Here is a 20847-nt window from a genome sequence, read left to right on the forward strand (position 1 = left end):
CTTCCACTCACTCACTCACTCACACACACACACACACACACACACACACACACACACACACACACACACACACATATAGCAGCAGAGCTCATGTGGCACCTGGCCAGAGTGAGGTCCTGATTGATTAGTCTTGTCTGGAGAGGAGACAGGAGCTTGTGCACCTGCAGCCGGCCGACAAATGCCTCAGACCCAATCCAGCGTGCTGCAGTCGGCGCACAAACAAATGGAAATGTAGGCCCATCAACCAGTGCAGCTGATGTTGTTTTCCTCATTGAAAACACAATATAGCATATTTTATGATTTTGCATTTCTTCAGGCTCTGCACAATGAAATGAAGTCAGTGCCTTTGTAATAATGGCCCTGGTGAGCGTAATTTGGCCAGAGCTGTAATGCTGTTCACAGCTCCCATGATAGACAGATCTGTTGCAGACATAATTGGGTTCATGTTCAGAGTCCCTTGATTCAGAGCTCTGAAGCTCTCTCTCTGAACTACATTGTGTGACTCTGCAAGCTGCCTGGGCTTGCGCTAGTAAATCACTTAAGCTCCTCTTTCTGTAACCGATCTAATTGCTGTTAGTGTCACAGCTGTTAATTTGCTAAAAGACTCTTGTCGAAATCCTGTTCTTTTACTGTGTTTTTTTTTCCGTGCATGATCAGGGTGCCTATCTCTGGAAATTGCAGCCATATATCTGAAAATGTCAGCTGTAACCAGACAAACGTCTTTAGTATGTCTTTAGTGCTCAGTCACCGTGCACAGTCCCATAGCCGCTACTTGTTCCTGGCAGTATTATTTGCCCTGTGTTTTACTGTTATGTGCTAAAAACACACTGACGGGAACATAATGGTCATGGAATGTCATATACGCATGTCCGTGCTGTTTGACGTCATTCCGTCTGCCTCATTTCCACACAGTTTTGAATGCTACTCTTCGGCTTTCAAAAAATCCTGAAATGCTGCAGCAAGCTAATAATTGACGCGTTTGTGTGTTTCGAAACAAAACAGGCCCAGGTTTACTGCAGACTTAAATAAGCGTGCCTTGCCTTGCCTTCCAGAGAACTCCTCCAGAGACAACAGCGAAACAAACACAATGTCACCTCATTAGCAGCTTGTTAAATGCATCCACTGGGCTGTTGGTGTGTGTGTGTGTGTGTGTGTGTGTGTGTGTGTGTGTGTGTGTGTGTGTGTGTGTGTGTGTGTGTGTGTGTGTGTGTGTGTGTGTGTGTGTGTGTGTGTGTGTGTGTGTGTCCGGGAGATAACTATTTTATCAAGCCTCGCTAATCAAAGCTACCGCGCCTCACACTGGCTGCTTGGCCTGCTTCTGCGGTGGATGACCGCTCAACTCGGCTGATGGGCTGTAAAAGGAGGCCTTGTGGCTGATCGCCTCGTAGGATACGGAGGGTGTAAATTCAGAATGGAGCCCCGGCATTCACAGAGTAATCGCCTTCACGGGCGGTCAGTACTGTGTATTGGATGTGACCGCTTGGGGAGGCCGCTGGGACCAGCGTCACATCACGCCATATGGGCATCACATCTGATGAGGTGTCTCTGTCTATTTGTGTCGCCTTTTGTCTCCGACATAACACACAGACACTCACACACTCTCACACATCAGACATAATACACAGATACTCACACACACTCGCACATCAGACATAATACACAGATACTCACACACACTCGCTCATCGGAACGCTGGCACTCTTTGGCACTTTAGTCCCTCCCTGCGTTGGCCACAGTTGTCAACGGAACCCCTCTAATCCCCTGTATTACCGATCGGCCATCTCTTTCCCTACTGGGATTGCCCTGGCAGACTTTGCCCCCCCCTGTCCGGCCATGGCAGGCTGCCAACGGGGCCTGGCAACTGGTGCTCCAACGCCAGCCTCCCTGCAGCCGCGCCACGTACGAAGCCGCCCGGGAAGGTGGTGGGGGTGATGGTGCCTCGCACTAATTAGAGTTCCTCCCGGTGGTGTTTCGTGAAGGGACTTTGCAGGGCTTGCTGTTACAGTAATGGCGGCGTCGCCACCGATCCCTCCATGATCAGAAGCAGCTCCGCAGGTCCGACGCGCCAAAGTCACAGCACTCCCAATTAAAACCAAAATGTCACCCGCGGAAAACTTCAGAGTTGGAGACTCGTGTGGCTACACTGAGGACCGACTGTGGACTGGCTCCAGGAGAGAGACGTATTTGTGACATGTCGGCCATCTTTGTTATACCTTCCCAATTTAATGGTGCAGAGCCCGTTTGTTCCAGCTCGTGTGGTATCGACTGTGTCAGGCACGGATGCTAAAGTGTAGGGAGACTGGAGTGTAGATAAGAGAGGGCTTCGTCTTGGTGGAAAGACAAATAGATTATACCTCTTGGATGAGATTAGTAACCGAAAGCACCCTCTCCACCATGGTTTATTGTCCAGGAAAGAGCCTACTGGCTTTGCTTGCCAAACATTTCATGTTTACATCCAAATCCATTATTTTTACTGCAAATGGATATGACCATGGCGAGATGGCATTGTCGGAATGAAGTGGGTAGTGTTTATTTATGCATTAGGTGCATGATGTTGGCGATGGAGATAGGTTGCTACTCTGAATTTGCGGAGAAGGAATTGAGTTGGAAATCACAGAATACATTACTGGTGCTTTATAGTGCACTGTGCCGTCACCTACTGGCCCTCATGCAAAGCCCTTTGAAGACGGGGTGAAGACCTATCCACTATCTCTCCTTTTGCTAGCTCTGTATTTATATATAGGCATCGTTTATATATGCATACATATTTATATTTACTTTTATTTTTTTTTCACTGACTATATTTAACATATTTATATAGTCCCACGCCCATAGCGATTGATGTTGTTATGCATTCTTTTCTGCACAGAGCGTTCAGATGTTGTTCTGGGGCGCTGCTGATGAAAGGGTTTCTATATATGCTCCTGTCGACCACATCCCCCCCCCCCCCCCCAGCCCAGCCCTTCTCCGTGAGTGGCCATCCAAATAAACAGTGTCCCAGTCCAGAGGGCGTTGCGTGAACTGCTGCCCAGCGGGACACATTGTATGGCTCTGTGTCAGGAGGAGCAGGAGGAGGAGGAGGAGGCGAGGCACGTTTAGGGGGTAGAGAGTGTGTGTGTGTGTGTGTGTGTGTGATTGTGTGTGTGTGTGTGATTGTGTGATTGTGTGTGTGTGTGTGTGTGTGTGACTGCATGTACAGTGTGAGTGTGTGTGAGTGTGTGGGCCAGCAGGCAGAGGAATGTTGTTTGGAAGAGCCTCCGGGGAGGGTGCCGCGGCCCAGAGGGGTTTAATATTAGCACAGCTGACCAGAGCAGGAACTCTGACATGCACTAAAACCACGCACTTTGGGCCGCCCCCAGAGACAGCAAGCTGGCACGCCTGATAGCGTGTGTGTGTGTGTGTGTGTGTGTGTGTGTGTGTGTGTGAGAGAGAGAGAGCAGCTGAGAGAGTCAGAGAGGAGGGAAGGGAGAGCGAGAGTGCGTGAAAGAAAAAAAAAAGATGCCGTAGGACCAATTTGAGTGTGGAGCGGATGTCAGCGCGGTCTGCGCCTGTGGTGCATTGTGGTCCCCAGTCCGAGTTCTGTTGAAACAGCCAAAACCACATGCCACATCTCACTCTCTCCCTCTCCCTCTCTGTCAGTCTCTCTCTTGCTCTCTTGCTCTCTTCCTCTCTCTCTCACACTCAGTCTCTGTCTCTCTTTATCTCTCTCTTTCTCTCTCTCTCTTACAAACTCTCTCTCTCTCTCTCTCTTAAAAACTATTTCTCTCTCTCTCTCTCTTTCTCTCTTTCTTTCATAAACTCTCCCTCTCTCTCACACACACACTCTCTCTCTCCCTCTTATTCACTAATATCTCTCTGCTAACCACCAGTCTCTTACCACCCTGTCACTCCACCTGAGAGTCACACCACTGTTGTGAATGTGCTGATGGTTTTCACATGTGCAAGGTGAAGAGATTTTGCAACATGTGTAGTTATAGTGAAATGTCAATTGAGATAAGAGTCATAAGACTTTGCCAACTATGATGTTTTTGGGTGATAAGTTGAGGACTATAAATGTCACTTTTCTTTCAGTTTCCTTTTGAGTAGTCACCGACAAAGTGAATGTTGCCCTCATTGTGCTACTGTATGTTTTTGTAAGTCAATGTACAGTAACTGTATTATACAGATTTAGTGTGTGTTGTAATGTTTAGTGTTTGTAATAGATAGACCTACTAGTATACCGTCTGTGAGAGAATTACTTTGATCCACAAACGCAGCCATACGATCAACTCAAGATGAACCGTGTTGCACCACAGTTTCCAGTAACAATCACACTTCTAACCTTTCACACTCATATATATGCCCACAACTCCCACCTCTCAGACAGACACACACAGACACACACAGACACACACAACACACACAACACACACGTTTAAGAAATTCTCAGAACTAGCTCACAATCTGTATTGGCTAATAGTTTGCGCAAGTCTTAAGAATGTCTTCAAAAATGGTATAAAGCAGTTTTTGGAACATAGAATTGATGGAAGCTCAATTGATTCATCCAAGAAGCACCTGATCTGCTGAAAGCATTCTTTTCAGACAGTTGTGAGAGCTTTTTCTCATAACAAAGAAACTACAGGCCCTGTGTCAATTCTGAACATCTTTCAGCCCCTGAGTGCGGCCTCTACTTTCTACTGCTTTCATGGCAGATCTCCCATGTCATTTTCTTGCCTTACCTCTATGTCTGTATATATCCGACTTGTTCGCTTGGGGCCGGAGGTGCTAAATAAATTGAGCCAGGTCTTTATTATCCTAAAAATGCCCAAGGAGAGTGAAGGAGAGTATGTTTTTAATGGCGGCGGCGCTTGCCATTGATCATGTTTGTGCAGAGAGTCCGAGGCCAGTGTTTTTATTACAGTGATTGCTAAACGGATGGTAATTGTTGAATCGGATGGCTTCTTGCATGGCAAGGAATGTCTCACAAGTGCATTACCATGAAACTAATTAAAATTAAAATATAATGAAACCACACTGAGTCTCACAAGTCTAATCATTTGGTCAATATGGCGACTGACCAATAAGACATCTGTTCATCTGACTTTGACAGGTACCAGCACTGGAAAGTCCATTGGCTAAATCATGGTCATGTGTTGTGTTTTCTCGGGTTTGGTGTAGAGCCTCATTGGATTTCTGCTGCTTTGTCTCTGTGAGTTGATTGAGAACAGGCAGTCTGATAGCAGTGTGAGCTTTGGCGGTAAAGGCCTCTTGGCACATGCAGTGACCCAGCAGCTGAAATCAAGGTGCTGCCCCCCCCCCCCTTCTCTCTCTCTCTCTCTCTCTCTCCCTCTCTCTCTCTCTCTCTCTCTCTCTCTCTGTTAGCATTGAGGTACTGGCTACTAGCGGAGCAGGGGTTAGCACTGGCGCTGGGCACTGGTGCTGCTTCCTCTGGTCTCCTTCAACACTCTTCTGACTCCGCTCACCCCTGCCTGTCAGCACTGCTCTGCGGCTCCTGCCGTGTGCATTAACACATCAGCTAGGCCAAACTGCGCTAACACCACCGCCACATCTCAGCTGGACATCTGGTGCCACCACCACCACACCACACCACCACCATCACCACCACCACACCACACCACCACCACCACACCACCACCACCACACCACTATATCAATAAAAAATGGAGAAATCAACCTTTAAGCACCTTCCTTCCGTAGAACTTGTTTTTTACTCAATTAATGGTGTGGATGAGGATTGGGGGGAGTGGAGGAGGATGGACCTCTCCCGGCTATTCCTGTGGTCAATATTCTCCCTCCTACTCCAACCGTCACCCCACCACAGAGGGTAGGAGAGAGAGACGACCGTTAGTTAGCTTCTGTTATCTCCCAGGAGACTATGGGGTCATGTCTGGTCAGAGGGTTGGGGCTAGAGGCTAATAAAAGCAATAAAGCACAAATAGAGATCACACACACACACACACATACACGATCACACACACACACACACACACACACACACACACACACAATATTAATAATGTATACAGTAGCAGCACACACAGACACACACACACACACACACACACAGGCACACAGGCACACAGACACACACACACACACACACACACAGAGAGAGTCTCACATGCAAGAGAGGTTGTGTGACCAATCCCATTTCAGTGTAGCCCAAGGCTCACGCTGCTTTGTCCCCTGTGCTTCTGGAACAGCCGGAGAAACTCACTATGAAATGAGCAAAGCAAGCGCAGCTAGGAACAGAAAGGCGTGTTCTTCTACAAATCGCCCTCACCTCCACACTTCCCAGCAGAAGGGTTTGCATTCGCAGCTCGATCCCTCCAGACACTATCAATCCCCATTATCCTCTGACCTCGCCAAATACCTCCGGTTCCTAGAATGACCACGTCTGGGCCAGTGAATAAGAACGAAAACTGTTTACGGAGATGAACAAGGAGTCATGCGCATCACTGTGTGTGTGTGTGTGTGTGTGTGTGTGTGTGTGTGTGTGTGCGCTATCCACACTTGATAAATAATTAAAGAAGTAAATGTGCAGAAATGGATCACGGCTCTAGGAGCCAAGCCCAACAGTTTTATGTCACCTTCACTGATTCGCCATCTGACAAGCGTGGCATTTGGGAGCTATCGAGGCGGGGCAGTTAATTAACAGCCCATGCTGTAATAAGGCTTCGGTGAAATTGGATCCTCCTCCTCCTCCTCCTCCTCCTCTCATCCTCTCCTCCTCTCCTCCTCTCATCCTCTCCTCCTCCTCCTCTCATCCTCTCCTCCTCTCCTCCTCTCATCCTCTCCTCCTTTCCAGCGGGGATTCAGACCCCAACACGTGCACCTGGAAAGAGATATAAGCATGCAGATAATTGAAAGCCTGCCAGTGTGATGGCGAGTAAAATTAAACACAATCACTTTTATTATCTGTGCGGTGGAGGGGAACTGATATTGGCCAAATGCGCGTGTAAAGTCTTAACACCTTGGTGTTGTTACATGTATACATATAATTATGACCGCCGCGCAGCAATTTTTTTTTTTTTTTTTTCTTTTTCGCATGCCCAAATTTCCGTCAATGATTCCCGGGACACTGAAAGACCGGGGTACACGAAACGTGGTGGGCATGTAACCCCACATGGATAGCATGGAACCATCGTTTTTCATTTTGATCTGTAGTCCCCCCGCTGGACTGGACCCCCCGGAAAGGAGGGTAGGGCAGACACAGTTTTCTGTGAAAATCTCGAAAACCGTAGGGTTTAGGAGGACCATTTTTTTTTTGTATGTTGATCTCAAGGGGCCATGTCAACCCATTCCATAACCACTCATTTAATGTATAGCGCCACCTAGTTAAACACAAAAAAGTAAAAATGAGGTGTTGTAATTGAAGGTATCTGTGACCTAACATAGTCAAAACTGCACGAAATTGGAAGTGTAGGATCATTATGACACCCTCTGTATGCACGCCAAGTTTTGTGGAATTCCGTTCATGGGGGGCCACACAATAAATTAATTTATGTTACTATACACCAACTGGCCTGTAGGTGGCCGGAGACAGTTTTCTGTGAATATCTCGAGAACCGTAGGGCCTAGGAGGTCCACCTTTTTTATGTATGTTGGTCTTAAGGGGGCATGTCAACCCATCCCATTACCACTTATTTCATGCATAGCGCCACCTAGTTAAAAATTAAAAAGCAAAAAATTAGGTGTTTTCATCACAATATCTCTGGCTGACAAGGTCAAAACTGCACGAAATTAAAAGTGTAGGATCATTATGACACCCTCCGAATGCATGCCAAGTTTTGTGTACTTTCGTTCATGGGGGGCCTTACAATAAAATAATTTATTTGTACATTTAGTGACGTACACCAACAAGGATTCCCGGGACACTGAAAGACGGGGGTACACAAAACTTGGTGGGCATGTACCCCCACATGGATAGCATGGAACCGTCATTCTTCGTTTTGATCTGTAGCCCCCCCCCCCCCGCTGGACTGGACCCCCCGAAAGGAGGGTAGGGCAGACACAGTTCTCTGTGAATATCTTGAGAACTGTAGGGCCTAGGATGACCAATTTTTTCCGTATGTTTGCCTCCAGGGGTCATGTTAACCCATTCCATGTGCACACATGTGCATAAACAGATACACACGCACACACATACATTTACAGTAATCATACGTATGACACATACTCACACAGTAGACATATGTACGCATGCATGCACATGCACAAACACACATACGCAGGCAAACACACAAGCACGCACATACACACACACACACACACCCACACACATAAACATAAATTTGTACACGCACACATGCACACAATTCAAGAATTTTTCCCGTCATCTACTCCCTGAATTTTTGGTCATTGATACCCGGGACACCGAACCACCGGGGTACATGAAATTTGGTGGGTATGTAGCCCCACTAGACTTTTACGGAAAAATTTCATTTCGTCCCCGGGGACCACCACCAAACACCGTGCTGCGTGAATGTTACTACAACTTTTCGCCACGATATGACAGTTTAAGTCCGCTTGATACTGTAAGGCGTAAGCCATTGGTTTCCAAAGGAGATTTTATTTGTGTCGCCAGCATAGCCTATTGACAATTTATGTTGTAAATAGGCCTACCTTATAATCCTACCTGTAGCTTAGGGAAGCTAACAGCTTTCTATTAGGATCTAGTTTGTTAGTTACCGTTTTGTCATAACTCCCTGATGCATTTTTGCATTTAGAATAGCCAGAGCGTGTATATCTCAATCGGAAAATTAAACAATATCGGGTGCCTATGGACTAGGCTGGGTGAACCCAGCCTGATCTGCCCGCTATTTATTTTTTGATTTCTTAAAAGATTGAGCTTGGTCTGATGAAAGCCAGACTAGCCATGGACCTCAGTTAAACAATGCAAGGGAACATGAATCAGCCTATATTTGCACTAAAAATAACGGACAAAAGCTCTTCAACTTTGGCCCGTTAAAATATGTATGAACAGTCTAGCGACGCATTTCATCAAGGCCCATTTGGACATGTCAGTTATTTGCACCACTGGTTAGATGTAAAACAGCATTTCGTTTCAGACTAGGCTACTGTTACTTAATTTGTGCATTAACAATAACGTTTCAGACTACTGTTACTTAATTTGTGCATTGACAATAAAGTATTACATGAACTAAAGATGACTAAAATCTTATGTAGAAGAAGAAACATTCACAAAAAATCCATCCATCCAAAAATGACCTTTGTTTTTGATAGGGGTTGAAAACGGCATGGAACTGACAGAGATGTTTTTGTTTAAAAATACATAAAAAATAAATAAATAAATAAATAAATAAATAACATTATGCTGATACCTTTTGCTTTTCCCAAATACAATGTAGCCTACAGGTGTAAGTGACCTTTCATCAATCCAGTTGCAATGGATGAACTGTGATGAACTGCCCTACTTGTGATTGTTTAGAGATTTTAAAGGTTTTATAACAATGCTACATCTTCTTTGGCTATTCTACAATCTATTCACCTTTTCAGCACCAGTAGGCTACTTTCTGTGCAGCCGCACACACACACTCAGGCATGCCAAACAAGCATACACAAAAGTTTCAAGAGTGGGGGATGGAGTAAAATATGGAGACAAATTGAAGTGTGATTTATTTTCGTGGAACGGATGTACAGGACTGAGCGGCGGTCATATTTTGTACCGCTATGCGGTACATCTAGTTAATTGTATGTATAATTAACTTTATTCAAAATTGTAATTTTTAACTTGGACAAAAGCATCTGCCGAATACCATAATCATAACCATAGACAATCCTATGTTAGTCATCTCAGGCATGGTGACTAACATAGGATGTCTGCCATTTTTTGTTTCCATATTGATGTTGATTTTTAGTTTTATTAAATGGTAGTTCACATACAGGTGTGGTTGACATCATGGGTGGCCATTTGCTGTCAGTGCTTCACAGACGGCAAGGTGTTTTATTTTCCTGAAGCTTTGCTGTTCCACTCTTCCGCTTCTGACGTAAGCGCTCGTGTTGTTTTTTGTTGTCTCTGGGTTCAGAGTTTTCTCTGCGGATGCTTGTGAATTCTTCTGTTATTGACTCACTGAAATGGCTTAGCATCCGCCTCAAGTTTTGTCTGCCAAGACATCAGTGTCAGCTATGCCTGCTGCCACTTGTGGCCGTGGCTGTCCAATGGCTGTCCTCCTACGCACATGGGGAACCCAAACAAAGGTCTTCACTCCCTCGAGCCCTTGAGAATGGCCTGGAGTGGTCGAGCCTGGAGCGCTGGCGTGGGGTTTCTCCAAGGGAAGGAATGACGCAGGTGGTTTCTATTTCTCCTCTCTTTTCCATGTGGAAGCCGACGGGTCGTTCGGGAGCTGTGCCGAGTCCTTGTCTGATTGCGTGCCTTGAATTTGGGACCGTCTGATGTGAACGAGCCCTGATTAGGCCATGACTCACTGCTCTTAATGTCAGCTCCGAGTGTATCCGGGTTGTTCAAGTTTTGCAAGTTGCATTTTTTTGTTGTTGTTGTTGTTGTTGTTGTTGTTGTTGTTGTGTTGTTACTTGAATAGCTGAATGGCATGTTTGTGTCTGTGTTGAAATGTATGCACATAGACACTAGGACGTTGTCCAAGCTCATTGTACGTTTGCATCTTGATCAACACTTTCATCCGCATTGTGCATTCAGCTGCACATTTCTAGATGCGCCATGGGCCAAAAACTGTGCACAAGTCAGACTAAATTCAGTCATCCTAACTGCACAGCACATAAACACATATGCATGCAGACACGCACACACACCCTAGTATTCTCTCTCTCTCTCTGTCTCTTTCTCTCTCTTTCTCTCTCTCTCTTTCTCTGTCACCCACCTACACACACACACACACACACACACACACACACACACACACACACACACACACACACACACACACACACACACACACAGAGGATGCCAGTCACACCAATGAAGACTCTGATCACATGAGTGTATGGAACGTGAGAGCCTCCTCCTTCGGAACGCCTCGTGTGCGGAGGGGGGAGGGGCAGGGCTTTGAAGCCTCAGCTGTGCCACACACTCTGTGGCCACCTCACATGCCAGCCGCCTGGCATACGTGCATGGACACGTACATGCCAGCACGAGCATGAATGAGTGAACCCACAGAATCAGATGTCAAGCGAGCAGGCAGCATAACATTTCGTGGCACGTCATGAACCCTGACCTCTTCTGTCTGATTGCTGATTGTTCTCTCTGTGTGTCATCATTCGGTGCCTAATTGCCACCGCAGTGTCTATAATTGGCCTCTTTGCATGCCTTCATTTGGACAACATGCATGCCCATGGGCCATATCTTGTACTCGTTTGCACAATGTCTGCGTTGTTTTTGCGTGTTTGTAAAAGGTGCCGTCATTCTTGTTGCTCCCCATTGCAGAGCTCAAAGCCATGGCACCGACCCAGAGAATTTCCATTTGAATGAGCACAGCAGAATAGACTTGGCCTGAGGGGCCAAGAGACAGGCACTTGGCTGTGCCCCAGAGACAGGTAAAACAGTGCCTGAGATGGGGCTTATATTTCTTAACGTGCACACAAAGATAGAAGCAGTGATCCAGCGGGGTCTGGATAAATTAGAATGAAGTGCAACAGGAGATGTTGGGCGACAGGGGACAGGTTTGTGTGTGTGTGTGTGTGTGCGTGCATGCGTGCGTGTGTGTATGTGGAAGCCTTCTTTATCGACAGTCTCGCGCCACACCCAGTCACCTCTCTCAAACCTCCCTTGGGTGCCGGTAGAACCATGTTTAATTTATTATGATTATGTCATTACAGCCTCCTCTTTGTGTTCCCTTGGAAACGGTCTCCTGCGCTCCCTCTCTCTTTCTTTCTTTCTTTCTTTCTTTCTTTCTTTCTTTGTCTTTCTTTCTATCTCTCTGTTTATCTCTCTATTTATCTTTCTCTCTCTCTCTCGCTGTTGCTCTCTCTCTCAGGGAGAGGATATTTCACCTGAAGATACTGAGAGTGCATTCAAGCATAACTGTCTGACACACCAATCTAAATGAACACAGAGAGAGAGAGAGAGAGAAATATTAATCTATCTGCATGTGTTTTAATTGTGTTGTTGTTAACACATGTGCACACACACATTCAAACCCCACCGACACAGACAGACATGCACAATACACTTACAACTAAGCTTGCTGAACCACATGCAAATGCAAGCACACGCATGCATACACACACACACACTGTCACATAACATTTTGACTCTAGCACACACACATTATACACTGTGTCTGTGTGTGTGTGTGTGTGTGTGTGTGTGTGTGTGTGTGTGTCTGGCGGTGTATGTCTATATGTGTGTGCAAAAGAAAGACCATCCTCCTCCGAGTGTGACTAAGCTCTCCAGCAAGTCCCCTAAATCGGATTAAATGCCACACTCTCTCTTTTCCCTGACCCTCACTCAACACTCAGGCGCTCAGAAATTCCCACTAGGGAACAAGCTTACGAAGATGACACTCCCTAATATGAGGAAGACAGAAGTGCTGTGTCTGTGTGACCCCCCCCCCCCCCCCCCCACTCAGTGTCCACCTTTACCCAATCCCAGACATCCTCTTCCTCATCTCTGAAGAACAGAGGCTCGTCTGAAACTAGATTGTCGCCCAGCAATAAGCTCTCGAGGTCACAGGCACAGAACACCGGATTGATTGTGGCAGAAATCTAACTCGGCTCTTGGCAGTATTGTTTAGGATGCCCCCCCCCCCGTCCTGCCCCTTTAATGGGCCTGTGTGTGTGTTAACCCCTCATTGCTCACACACACACACACACACACACACTCTCTCTCTCTCTCTCTGTCTCACACACACACACACCCATGTTTTTGACCACAGACGTGGAGGATGCATATTTCTCTTAACATTTTAACATCCACACCACTGTATCCAATTATGGGACTAAGCACACACAACATACACACATGAACTACACATCATGTGTAAATGGGATTATTTGTACAGCCTTTGTATGTGAGAACACAATAATATGATCCCTCCATGTTTAGATTGGCCCATCTCTGTTGACACACCCTAAGTACATTCCATGTGGACAGGATATGTACATACAGTATGGTCAATCCTCGAGTGAGGGCCTTTACAGTAGAGAGCTCCAGAGGACATTGAGTGTGATTAACGTCTGACCTGTAATGTAAACAGTTTATTTTCTCCATCCCACGTGGTATGGCTGAACAATGCAATGTCTTTCTACAGCATGTCAGATGAATGTACTTTCATTGAAACTCCCGACTGTTTCATTTCAGTGCCTGACTGACTCAAACCATTTCTCACAACTATAATTTTAATTTATTCAGGTGATTATTAAGGCCCTAACTGTCACTTGCAGAAGATAATTTTTCGAATGAAATTAATCCAAGAATGAAATGGTTACATCTGTCCTCCCTTTCACTCCAGTTGAAAGTCAGATTGGAGACTATGATTTGACGATATAGCACAACAGCATCTGAATTCATGACTCGTTTTATTTCATTCAGATAAAATAATCCTCTCACTTTTGCCCTCCCGTACTTGGAAATGATTCCTTGAATCCTCATCACACTTCTAGTCACTGCCTTTGTCACACTCATCTTCAATATTATAATGTTCTCTTTACCCAAGTGTGCCATCAAAAATGTATAACTGCGGGCAGCCGTGGCCCACTGGTTAGCACTCTGGACTTGTAACCGGAGGGTAGCAGCCGCCGCCGTTGTAGCAGGCAGCTCACTGCGCCGGGATTAGTGTGTGCTTCACCTCACTGTGTGTACACTGTGTGCTGTTTGTGTTTCACTAATTCACCGATTGGGTTAAATGCAGAGACCAAATTTCCCTCACGGGATCAAAAAAGTATATATACTTATACTATATACTATACTAACTCCACTTTCTCGAACATCTCCTGCTTTCAAACTTTGGCAAAGAGTCTTTTGCCACAGGAGGAGCTCCACTATTTCTAGGCTAGCATCCAGAGTAATGAAAGACATTTTAGACATTTTCTAATAGGAAAAGTGATGAGAAGCAGCCTAGATAAGGGTGAGGTATCCTCAGTAAAGCTGAGAGATTGCCTAGAGAGGGTCAGCACTGGGATGATGGGTCAGTTATTTTTGGATAGGATGGATAGGATTTCACTTTTTTGCCAGTACAGATGCCAAAGATGTCAAGATTGGTCCATTTTTAAAAGAAAATTCCAAGCAAGGATGTAATGGTGGGCAATTGATTTCCATTGATGCAACAGTAAACCATGTGCATCATGACACAGCTGCTTTTTAATTTCATTTGGCAAGAGTATGAAGTTTCACTAATTAAATGTGAAATTTGAGTGACAAATGTCAAACATGCAGTCAGCTATTTTGTCATTTGTGCCTTTTAGTAATTCTTTTGGACTCATTCTAGACCCTAGACTTGGCCAGATCATGTGAATCTAGACAGTAAATTGGATTTCCTTGACATTTGAATGAAATAAACTTCAAACATGTTTGAAGCTTGAGTGCTTTGATCGAGGAGGAATTGTTTTGCATTAGACGCCACACCAACAGGAAGTGATCTCGGCCTGATGGTTACCAATAGGCCGCTGATTACATCAATGAGACCAGTATGAGTCATAGGGCAGTTTCTGGTAGGGTTCCTATGGGTTCATCAGGACTTACCAGAGGGTTTATCAGATTTGAAATGTCACATACTACGCCTACAAATTAAGGTGTAATATTAATATAAACAGGTCCATTTGTGTGTTACTGTACCTACTGTAGTTTTAACAAGGAATGGTTGTAAAGTGGCTGAAATGTTTGTTTACCCCACATTGATACAAAACTTGTAATGGCTTGCATTTGCATCGGCTTAAGAGCTATTATGTGCACGTCTGCATGCATATGCCTTTGTCAGGATGTTACTGGTTAGGTTCTGCTATGATAAGGGTTGTATCAGGATTGTATCTCTTTCTGGGAATATCTGATGATTACACTGTGCTTCTTCTTATTGTAATGTTATCTAATATGCAAGCTAAACAGCCAATTAGAGCAACCCTTTTCCCGACATCTCCGATGTGGCCATAAACTGGTCAATCGAGGTCCATCTGTTTTGGAGGAGCTTGTGCACACCGCACCGATTAGAGCTACAGATGCTCATCGTCTGGCCAGACGTTATCAGACCTCTGGCCGTCAGCTTGTTGTGCAGTCCTTATTAGATGGACATGCTTGAGGTTCATAGCATTGGTTCATGCATGTCTAGCATGTTGCTCCTGTCTACAGTTTCTCATAGCTGGTACTTGAAGTAGGTCTTCTGAATCCGTTACTTCTTTAAGTGAAATAGTTCCTCACAGACAGACTGACTTATCAAAGGCCCATATAATCTTTTGACTATTGGCAAACCCTATAGGGAAAGAGTGATGGAATGTGTTTTGTAACACCATTCAAGGCTTTAACAAGGCGGCCTGCTTGGAGCTTAATCTTTGCTGTATTTAATTAAATTATTTAATGCTGTTTAATTTCAACAGCAATCCTTGCATTCAGAGAGTCAGGGCCACCTCGGTTTTGTGAAACGAAAGCTGAGAGCTTTCCGATGAGCGAATATAAATGTGCAGGGATCCAGCATTCATCACCTGGGGCCTCTTTGTTTGAGTCGGGCATTGGTCGCACCATGAAAGGTTTCCTGTGATAGAGACGCCCACGAATCGAGCATTATTCATACCTGCAAAGGCGCTGTCACACTCAAACGATGTCCCCCCTTTATCATCTGCCGAACATGTGTTATCTGAATGGCTTAGCCTTGTTTAACCAAAGTTTTGGGTGGCATTGATGGAAGGGTGCAATTTCTTTGGGGAACTAAAAGGAGCTGCAGTCCTTTGTGACATATTGAGGCATTGTTGGAAGCATTACAGGAGCATGATGATTGTATTTCAGGCCACTGCAAGAGTTGACAGGTGAAAGAAAGAAACTATTTAGTGCTCTTGGGAGAATCCAGAGATTTAATGACCATTGATTTCCAAATCCACATTAAATCTGTCACCTCTGCATAATTCATCCTGCCCCAAAAGTGAAATAATGATAAGGTCACCATGGAGCATCCCACTCATGTCGGGACTAGTAAAAGTCACTCTGACATTTTCTGATCCTCTGTTTGACCAAACGGATATGTGCCTCGCATAGGAAGATGCTGCATGGGCACAGTAAGTCTCAGGCCATTTTTTGGGTGAACTAATCAAGTTCATCAGGATTCCTATTATCAGGATCCGGGTAATTTAAGTGCAGTGTGTACACACATTGGTCTTGGTAGATAAACATTGATTATGCACTTTTATTGTATATTTTGGTATCTAAAAATTATGTAAACAGAGTAATGCTAAAATACACTCACTGCAGGCACTATACCTCTGCAAACTCTGCTTTGCGTCTTGCGTTTTACACTGGCACAAAGTATCATGATGCATAGAATGTGTAGAGTGTAGATTTTTGATTTTTTTTGTCACTGTCCTTTAAAAAGGGGATTGTTATAATAAATGTAAAAATATTTCTGCCAACCAAAGCTATGCAGAGCTCCTTTTAAGAGTTTGTTTCTCAGAAAAGATGACAGCGTTGTGTACTCTCCACATGATAGGGCAGACTCATTATAACCTCAGCTTGAGCTTTTTTAAATATTGACTGGCGTCTCTTTCTCTCTCAAATTCAGACTAACTTCACTGTCATTTTGTGTGTCAGTACAGCCAACATTCCATTCCTTAGCCTCCTCCGCTGTTTACAATGAAACAAATCCTCCCATCACTTGCTCTAATTAAAAAGCTCTAGAAGAACGCGCCTCTGATGTTGGACAAGTTCCAGTGATGTGTGAACCGGATTTTTTTCTTATTGTGGTAGCACATTTCTCTTCTCCTTCTCTCTCTCTCTCTCTATTTATTTATTTCTCTCTTTCTTGCTCACATCCCACTCCCTCTTCTGCTGATGGCAGTTTGGAAAGATCTATCGACCAACGAATGGATGTCCTGAGCGAGGCTCCTTGGTTGAGTGTGTGGGGGGGGGGGGGGGGGGGGGGTGGTTGGGTAGAGGGGAAGCTTGGCTCAAGTCGCTGTTTATGAATCATACTTATTTACGACCCTGACTGTTTGCAATATCGGCGGCACCTTGAGTTATGGGGGGCGTTTAGGTATCCACGGGGGCTGCTCTGGCGAGAAGTAGCTGACGGGGTGATTTGCTGTGATTTCTGCCTTGTTATTAAGCATTAGCCTTGGGGACAGCCAGACTCTAAAATGGCCTCCGTCTCACAGAAACTCACCTGACTGGGACAGTTTGGTGAAAGATTGCATGGGAGATGTAGTCTTGAGACTATAGTCCAATGAATACAGTCTATTAGGATGCTTAGGTAAATTGCCTACAAATGAATGTGCATCTGGTGCTGCCTTGCTCATGGCTATATGGATGAGGTCTCTCTCCTGAACAGTGTGTTGAAGAGCCTCTAACAGTGTGCACCTCTTCTCGTCTCACCAGGAGGCTTCCTCAACAACAACAACAACAACAACAACAATGCTTTTTATGCTGAACTTTGATATAAAACTACTGTAGGTGAAACATTGTGCTTTAAACTAACCTGACAGGACTTATTTCTCTAGCAGTGATTGTGATGACTCCCTGCATCATACGTAGTTTGTTTTCTAATCGGAGAACCTTCTCTCTCTCTTCCTCTTTGTTTTTCAGTTTGCTGTTTCGTGGTTCACAAGCGCTGCCATGAATTTGTCACATTCTGCTGCCCTGGAGCGGACAAGGGTCCGGACACAGATGTGAGTAAACCTCTCCTGGCCGGCGGCCATCATTCTTATGGGATTCATTGTGTTGATTGTTTACAGTGTAGCCAGCTGATAACAGCATCAATCACCACCTATGACTAAACCCTCACTGTGCAACTGAAGGTACATTTGCACACTTTGGGTTACAGTGGGTAGATCCAGTAAACATGGCAGGGTTAGTCTCTTCAGTGTTCACTTCACTTTCAGCTTTCTCTCTTTGTACATGAAAGTTGAACTGGTTGTGTTTAGTCAATACAAAACAAAGACAGTGCTATTGTATTGTGTTCAAAATGTGGCATATCAGATATGCACACCCAATATGCACAAGTCAACTCCTAATTGATATATTCCTCATTTTATTTTTGCACAATATCTCTCACATCCTGATCCAGGATTTTAGCTTTATGTGGGAGATGAATAACTCCAGGAGGTGGCTAGTGTAGGTGCTCATTCCCATTCATCAAAGGCCATCTGAGTGAAATCACGAGTCCACTTGGCAGACTCTGTCTGAGGCCAAGACCCTGCTCTCCTCTGATTTACCCAGAATCTTCCACTGCACCCCTATTTCTGCTCTGCCAGTGTATAACCCAGGCTACCTGGCTAATACTATGCCAGTGTATAACCCAGGCTAACTGGCTACCTGGCTAATACTATGCCAGTGTATAACTCAGGCTAACTGGCTACCTGGCTAATACTATGCCAGTGTATAACCCTGGCTACCTGGCTAATACTGTGCCGTGGGCAGCTGCTCTGTCAGGCCACAGACACAGTAACCGAGATCAAAGCCACAGCGCTGGTCGGCCTGGCCGGCTGCCTGTAGCCTAGCAGCCCCAGCATCTGGTGTGGGTATTAACAGGCATGTGGAAGAGAGAGCCCAGCCCCGTCGTCCTGGCCCAGCAGGGGCTCTCACCAGTCCTGTGCTTTTCCTCACGTACCATTTCATCTATTTCATCTATTTCATCTTTCCATTTGAAAAACCATCACTCTCTGTGGAAAAGGGTTACACGGGAACGGCCCACATTAAGTTATTCCATTAGTAATCGTGGAAATGAAATTAGTGTAAAATGTTTTTTAACAAAATGGGTTATTTTTTGTTATTGCATTATTCTGTGTTCTGAGAACGGTTTTGCTCTTTTCATTTCCCTCAACACAAAGCCCTAGGAGTTCAATTCCGTCAGCGCACATTGAGGGAATTCTAAATGTCATTTCAGCGTCATATTTGTCTAACGAGACATTTATATTAACTCTTACTCCAATCCAGTCTATCTCCGGCTTGTTTTATCTAACCTTTGCTAACCTTTAATCAGATATCGTCTGGTCCCACATGGTACCGCAGAAAAACAGCACATAGTTTACATAGTTGTCAATACAGTACTGTGCACACTCCTAAATATAGTGCAGTATATTAAAAGTTAACATTGCCTGCATTTCCACAAATGTTACTTCAGTATATTATTAAAGTGCATTGTGTTTGCGTGCACACACACATTATTTCATGATTGGGACTTCTTTTGTGTTGGCGTGGTGTAGTGTGCTCCTCAGGCCCTGTCTCTCTCCCTCTCACTGCTTGGCGACGGCTGGCACGTAACTGGATATAATGTCAGCATGTCACTCAAGCTGCTCTGTCATGCCCCAGCTGTTTTTAGAACGCAGCGGCGCGTAGATGACACCCAAGTCGTAACGTCGGAATAGTTTTGCTCCGAAGGATTTCAGCTCCATGGGGACCTGTGGCCCAGTCTTCAGCCCAGCGGGCCACAGGTCTCCTTGACACTCAACGTCCACACACACACACACACACACACACACACACACACACACACTCCCTATCCCAATAGATATGAATAGGCCTGATTGCGCTCAACGTCGACACACACACACACACACACACACACACACCCACCCACTCCCCATCCCAATAGATATGAATAGGCCTCATTGCACTCAACGTCCACACACACACACACATACACACACTCCCTATCCCAATAGATATGAATAGGCCTCATTGTCTCGGTCGGTGTGTGTGCTCCAGGCATCGCTGCCTGCCATTGATTTTTATATCCGCAACTTTCTCCCAAACTGACTTGCGGACCACATCCTCTTTGTTGGTCAAAAGGGAATAAACACATTAAGTCAATTAACAGGCTCCCATGGGAGGCCAGAAGCTTGTTTTTGTTTGCTTAATTGTGTTTCAGTAAATGGCTACCTTGTGCCAGAAGCTTCCTCATTAAATGCTTCCCGTCACATCCGCACGGGTCCCTCTGTCATCCATGGGGCTCAGGGTACTCGCCGTGCTGCCTAAACACACACATACACACACACACACACACGACACACACACACACCTAGCACAAAAGTTGCCATGGGCAACACATGGAAATCGTGACCCTCCATCATTTGGGAATGAGAGTTGTGTGCGTAATTAGGCTGCAGAGAAATGTACTGTGTTGGTTTGCTCTGCCGTGCCTTTGAAATGAGAAAAAAAATAATGTCATCAAGGTACTGTTGAGAAGTAAACAAATGGCAAAGCAACAGCGGAGGATGCCATGATCACAGGAATCTGTGTTTCCATATCAACAAACTAGAAGTTTACTCTGCCAGCTCTGTTTTGTTGATCTCCTTTCGTGTGTCACAACATGAAATCGCACCTTTTTTCAATTACTTTTTCTCGAAAACCAGCTGTTAGTCAGCATATGAAAACCACACGAGAGATAAAGGTTGATGTGACAGACAGCACCCGTGTGGTGCGAGCACAGTTTAGTCGACACCACATGGTGACTGTAAACACGACATGAGCAACTGAAACTAAGAGGACGTCTAGCTGTGGGTTTCACCCAGTTTGTTGCACCGGGCCATGGGGAGCCTAAATAGGAGAGTCTGAAATGTGGCCGTAAGTGAAGCATGGGGGGGGGTCACAACTGGCCACAGCGTCCGTACCGTGCTCAGGTCCAAGTGTCCACGGGGACCCAAGTTCGAATCCCGATCCCACCCCATCTCTCTCTCCTGCTTACTTCCTGTCACAGTTCACTGTCCTATCATAATAAA

General features: G+C 45.3%; 1 protein-coding gene across 3 annotated transcripts in view; it reads left to right on the forward strand.

The window, feature by feature from the left end:
* Positions 1-20847, forward strand: part of prkcaa (protein kinase C, alpha, a) — a 155317-nt gene that overhangs the window by 33541 nt on the left and 100929 nt on the right. For all 3 annotated transcript variants that reach the window (XM_042103080.1, XM_042103081.1, XM_042103083.1), the window contains exon 3: positions 17714-17796. In XM_042103080.1, coding sequence (XP_041959014.1) covers positions 17714-17796 — 83 coding nt within the window. The remainder of the gene's footprint in view (positions 1-17713; positions 17797-20847) is intronic.

This window comes from Alosa sapidissima, chromosome 9 (assembly GCF_018492685.1).
Source record: "Alosa sapidissima isolate fAloSap1 chromosome 9, fAloSap1.pri, whole genome shotgun sequence".
Taxonomy (NCBI): Eukaryota; Metazoa; Chordata; class Actinopteri; order Clupeiformes; family Clupeidae; genus Alosa; species Alosa sapidissima.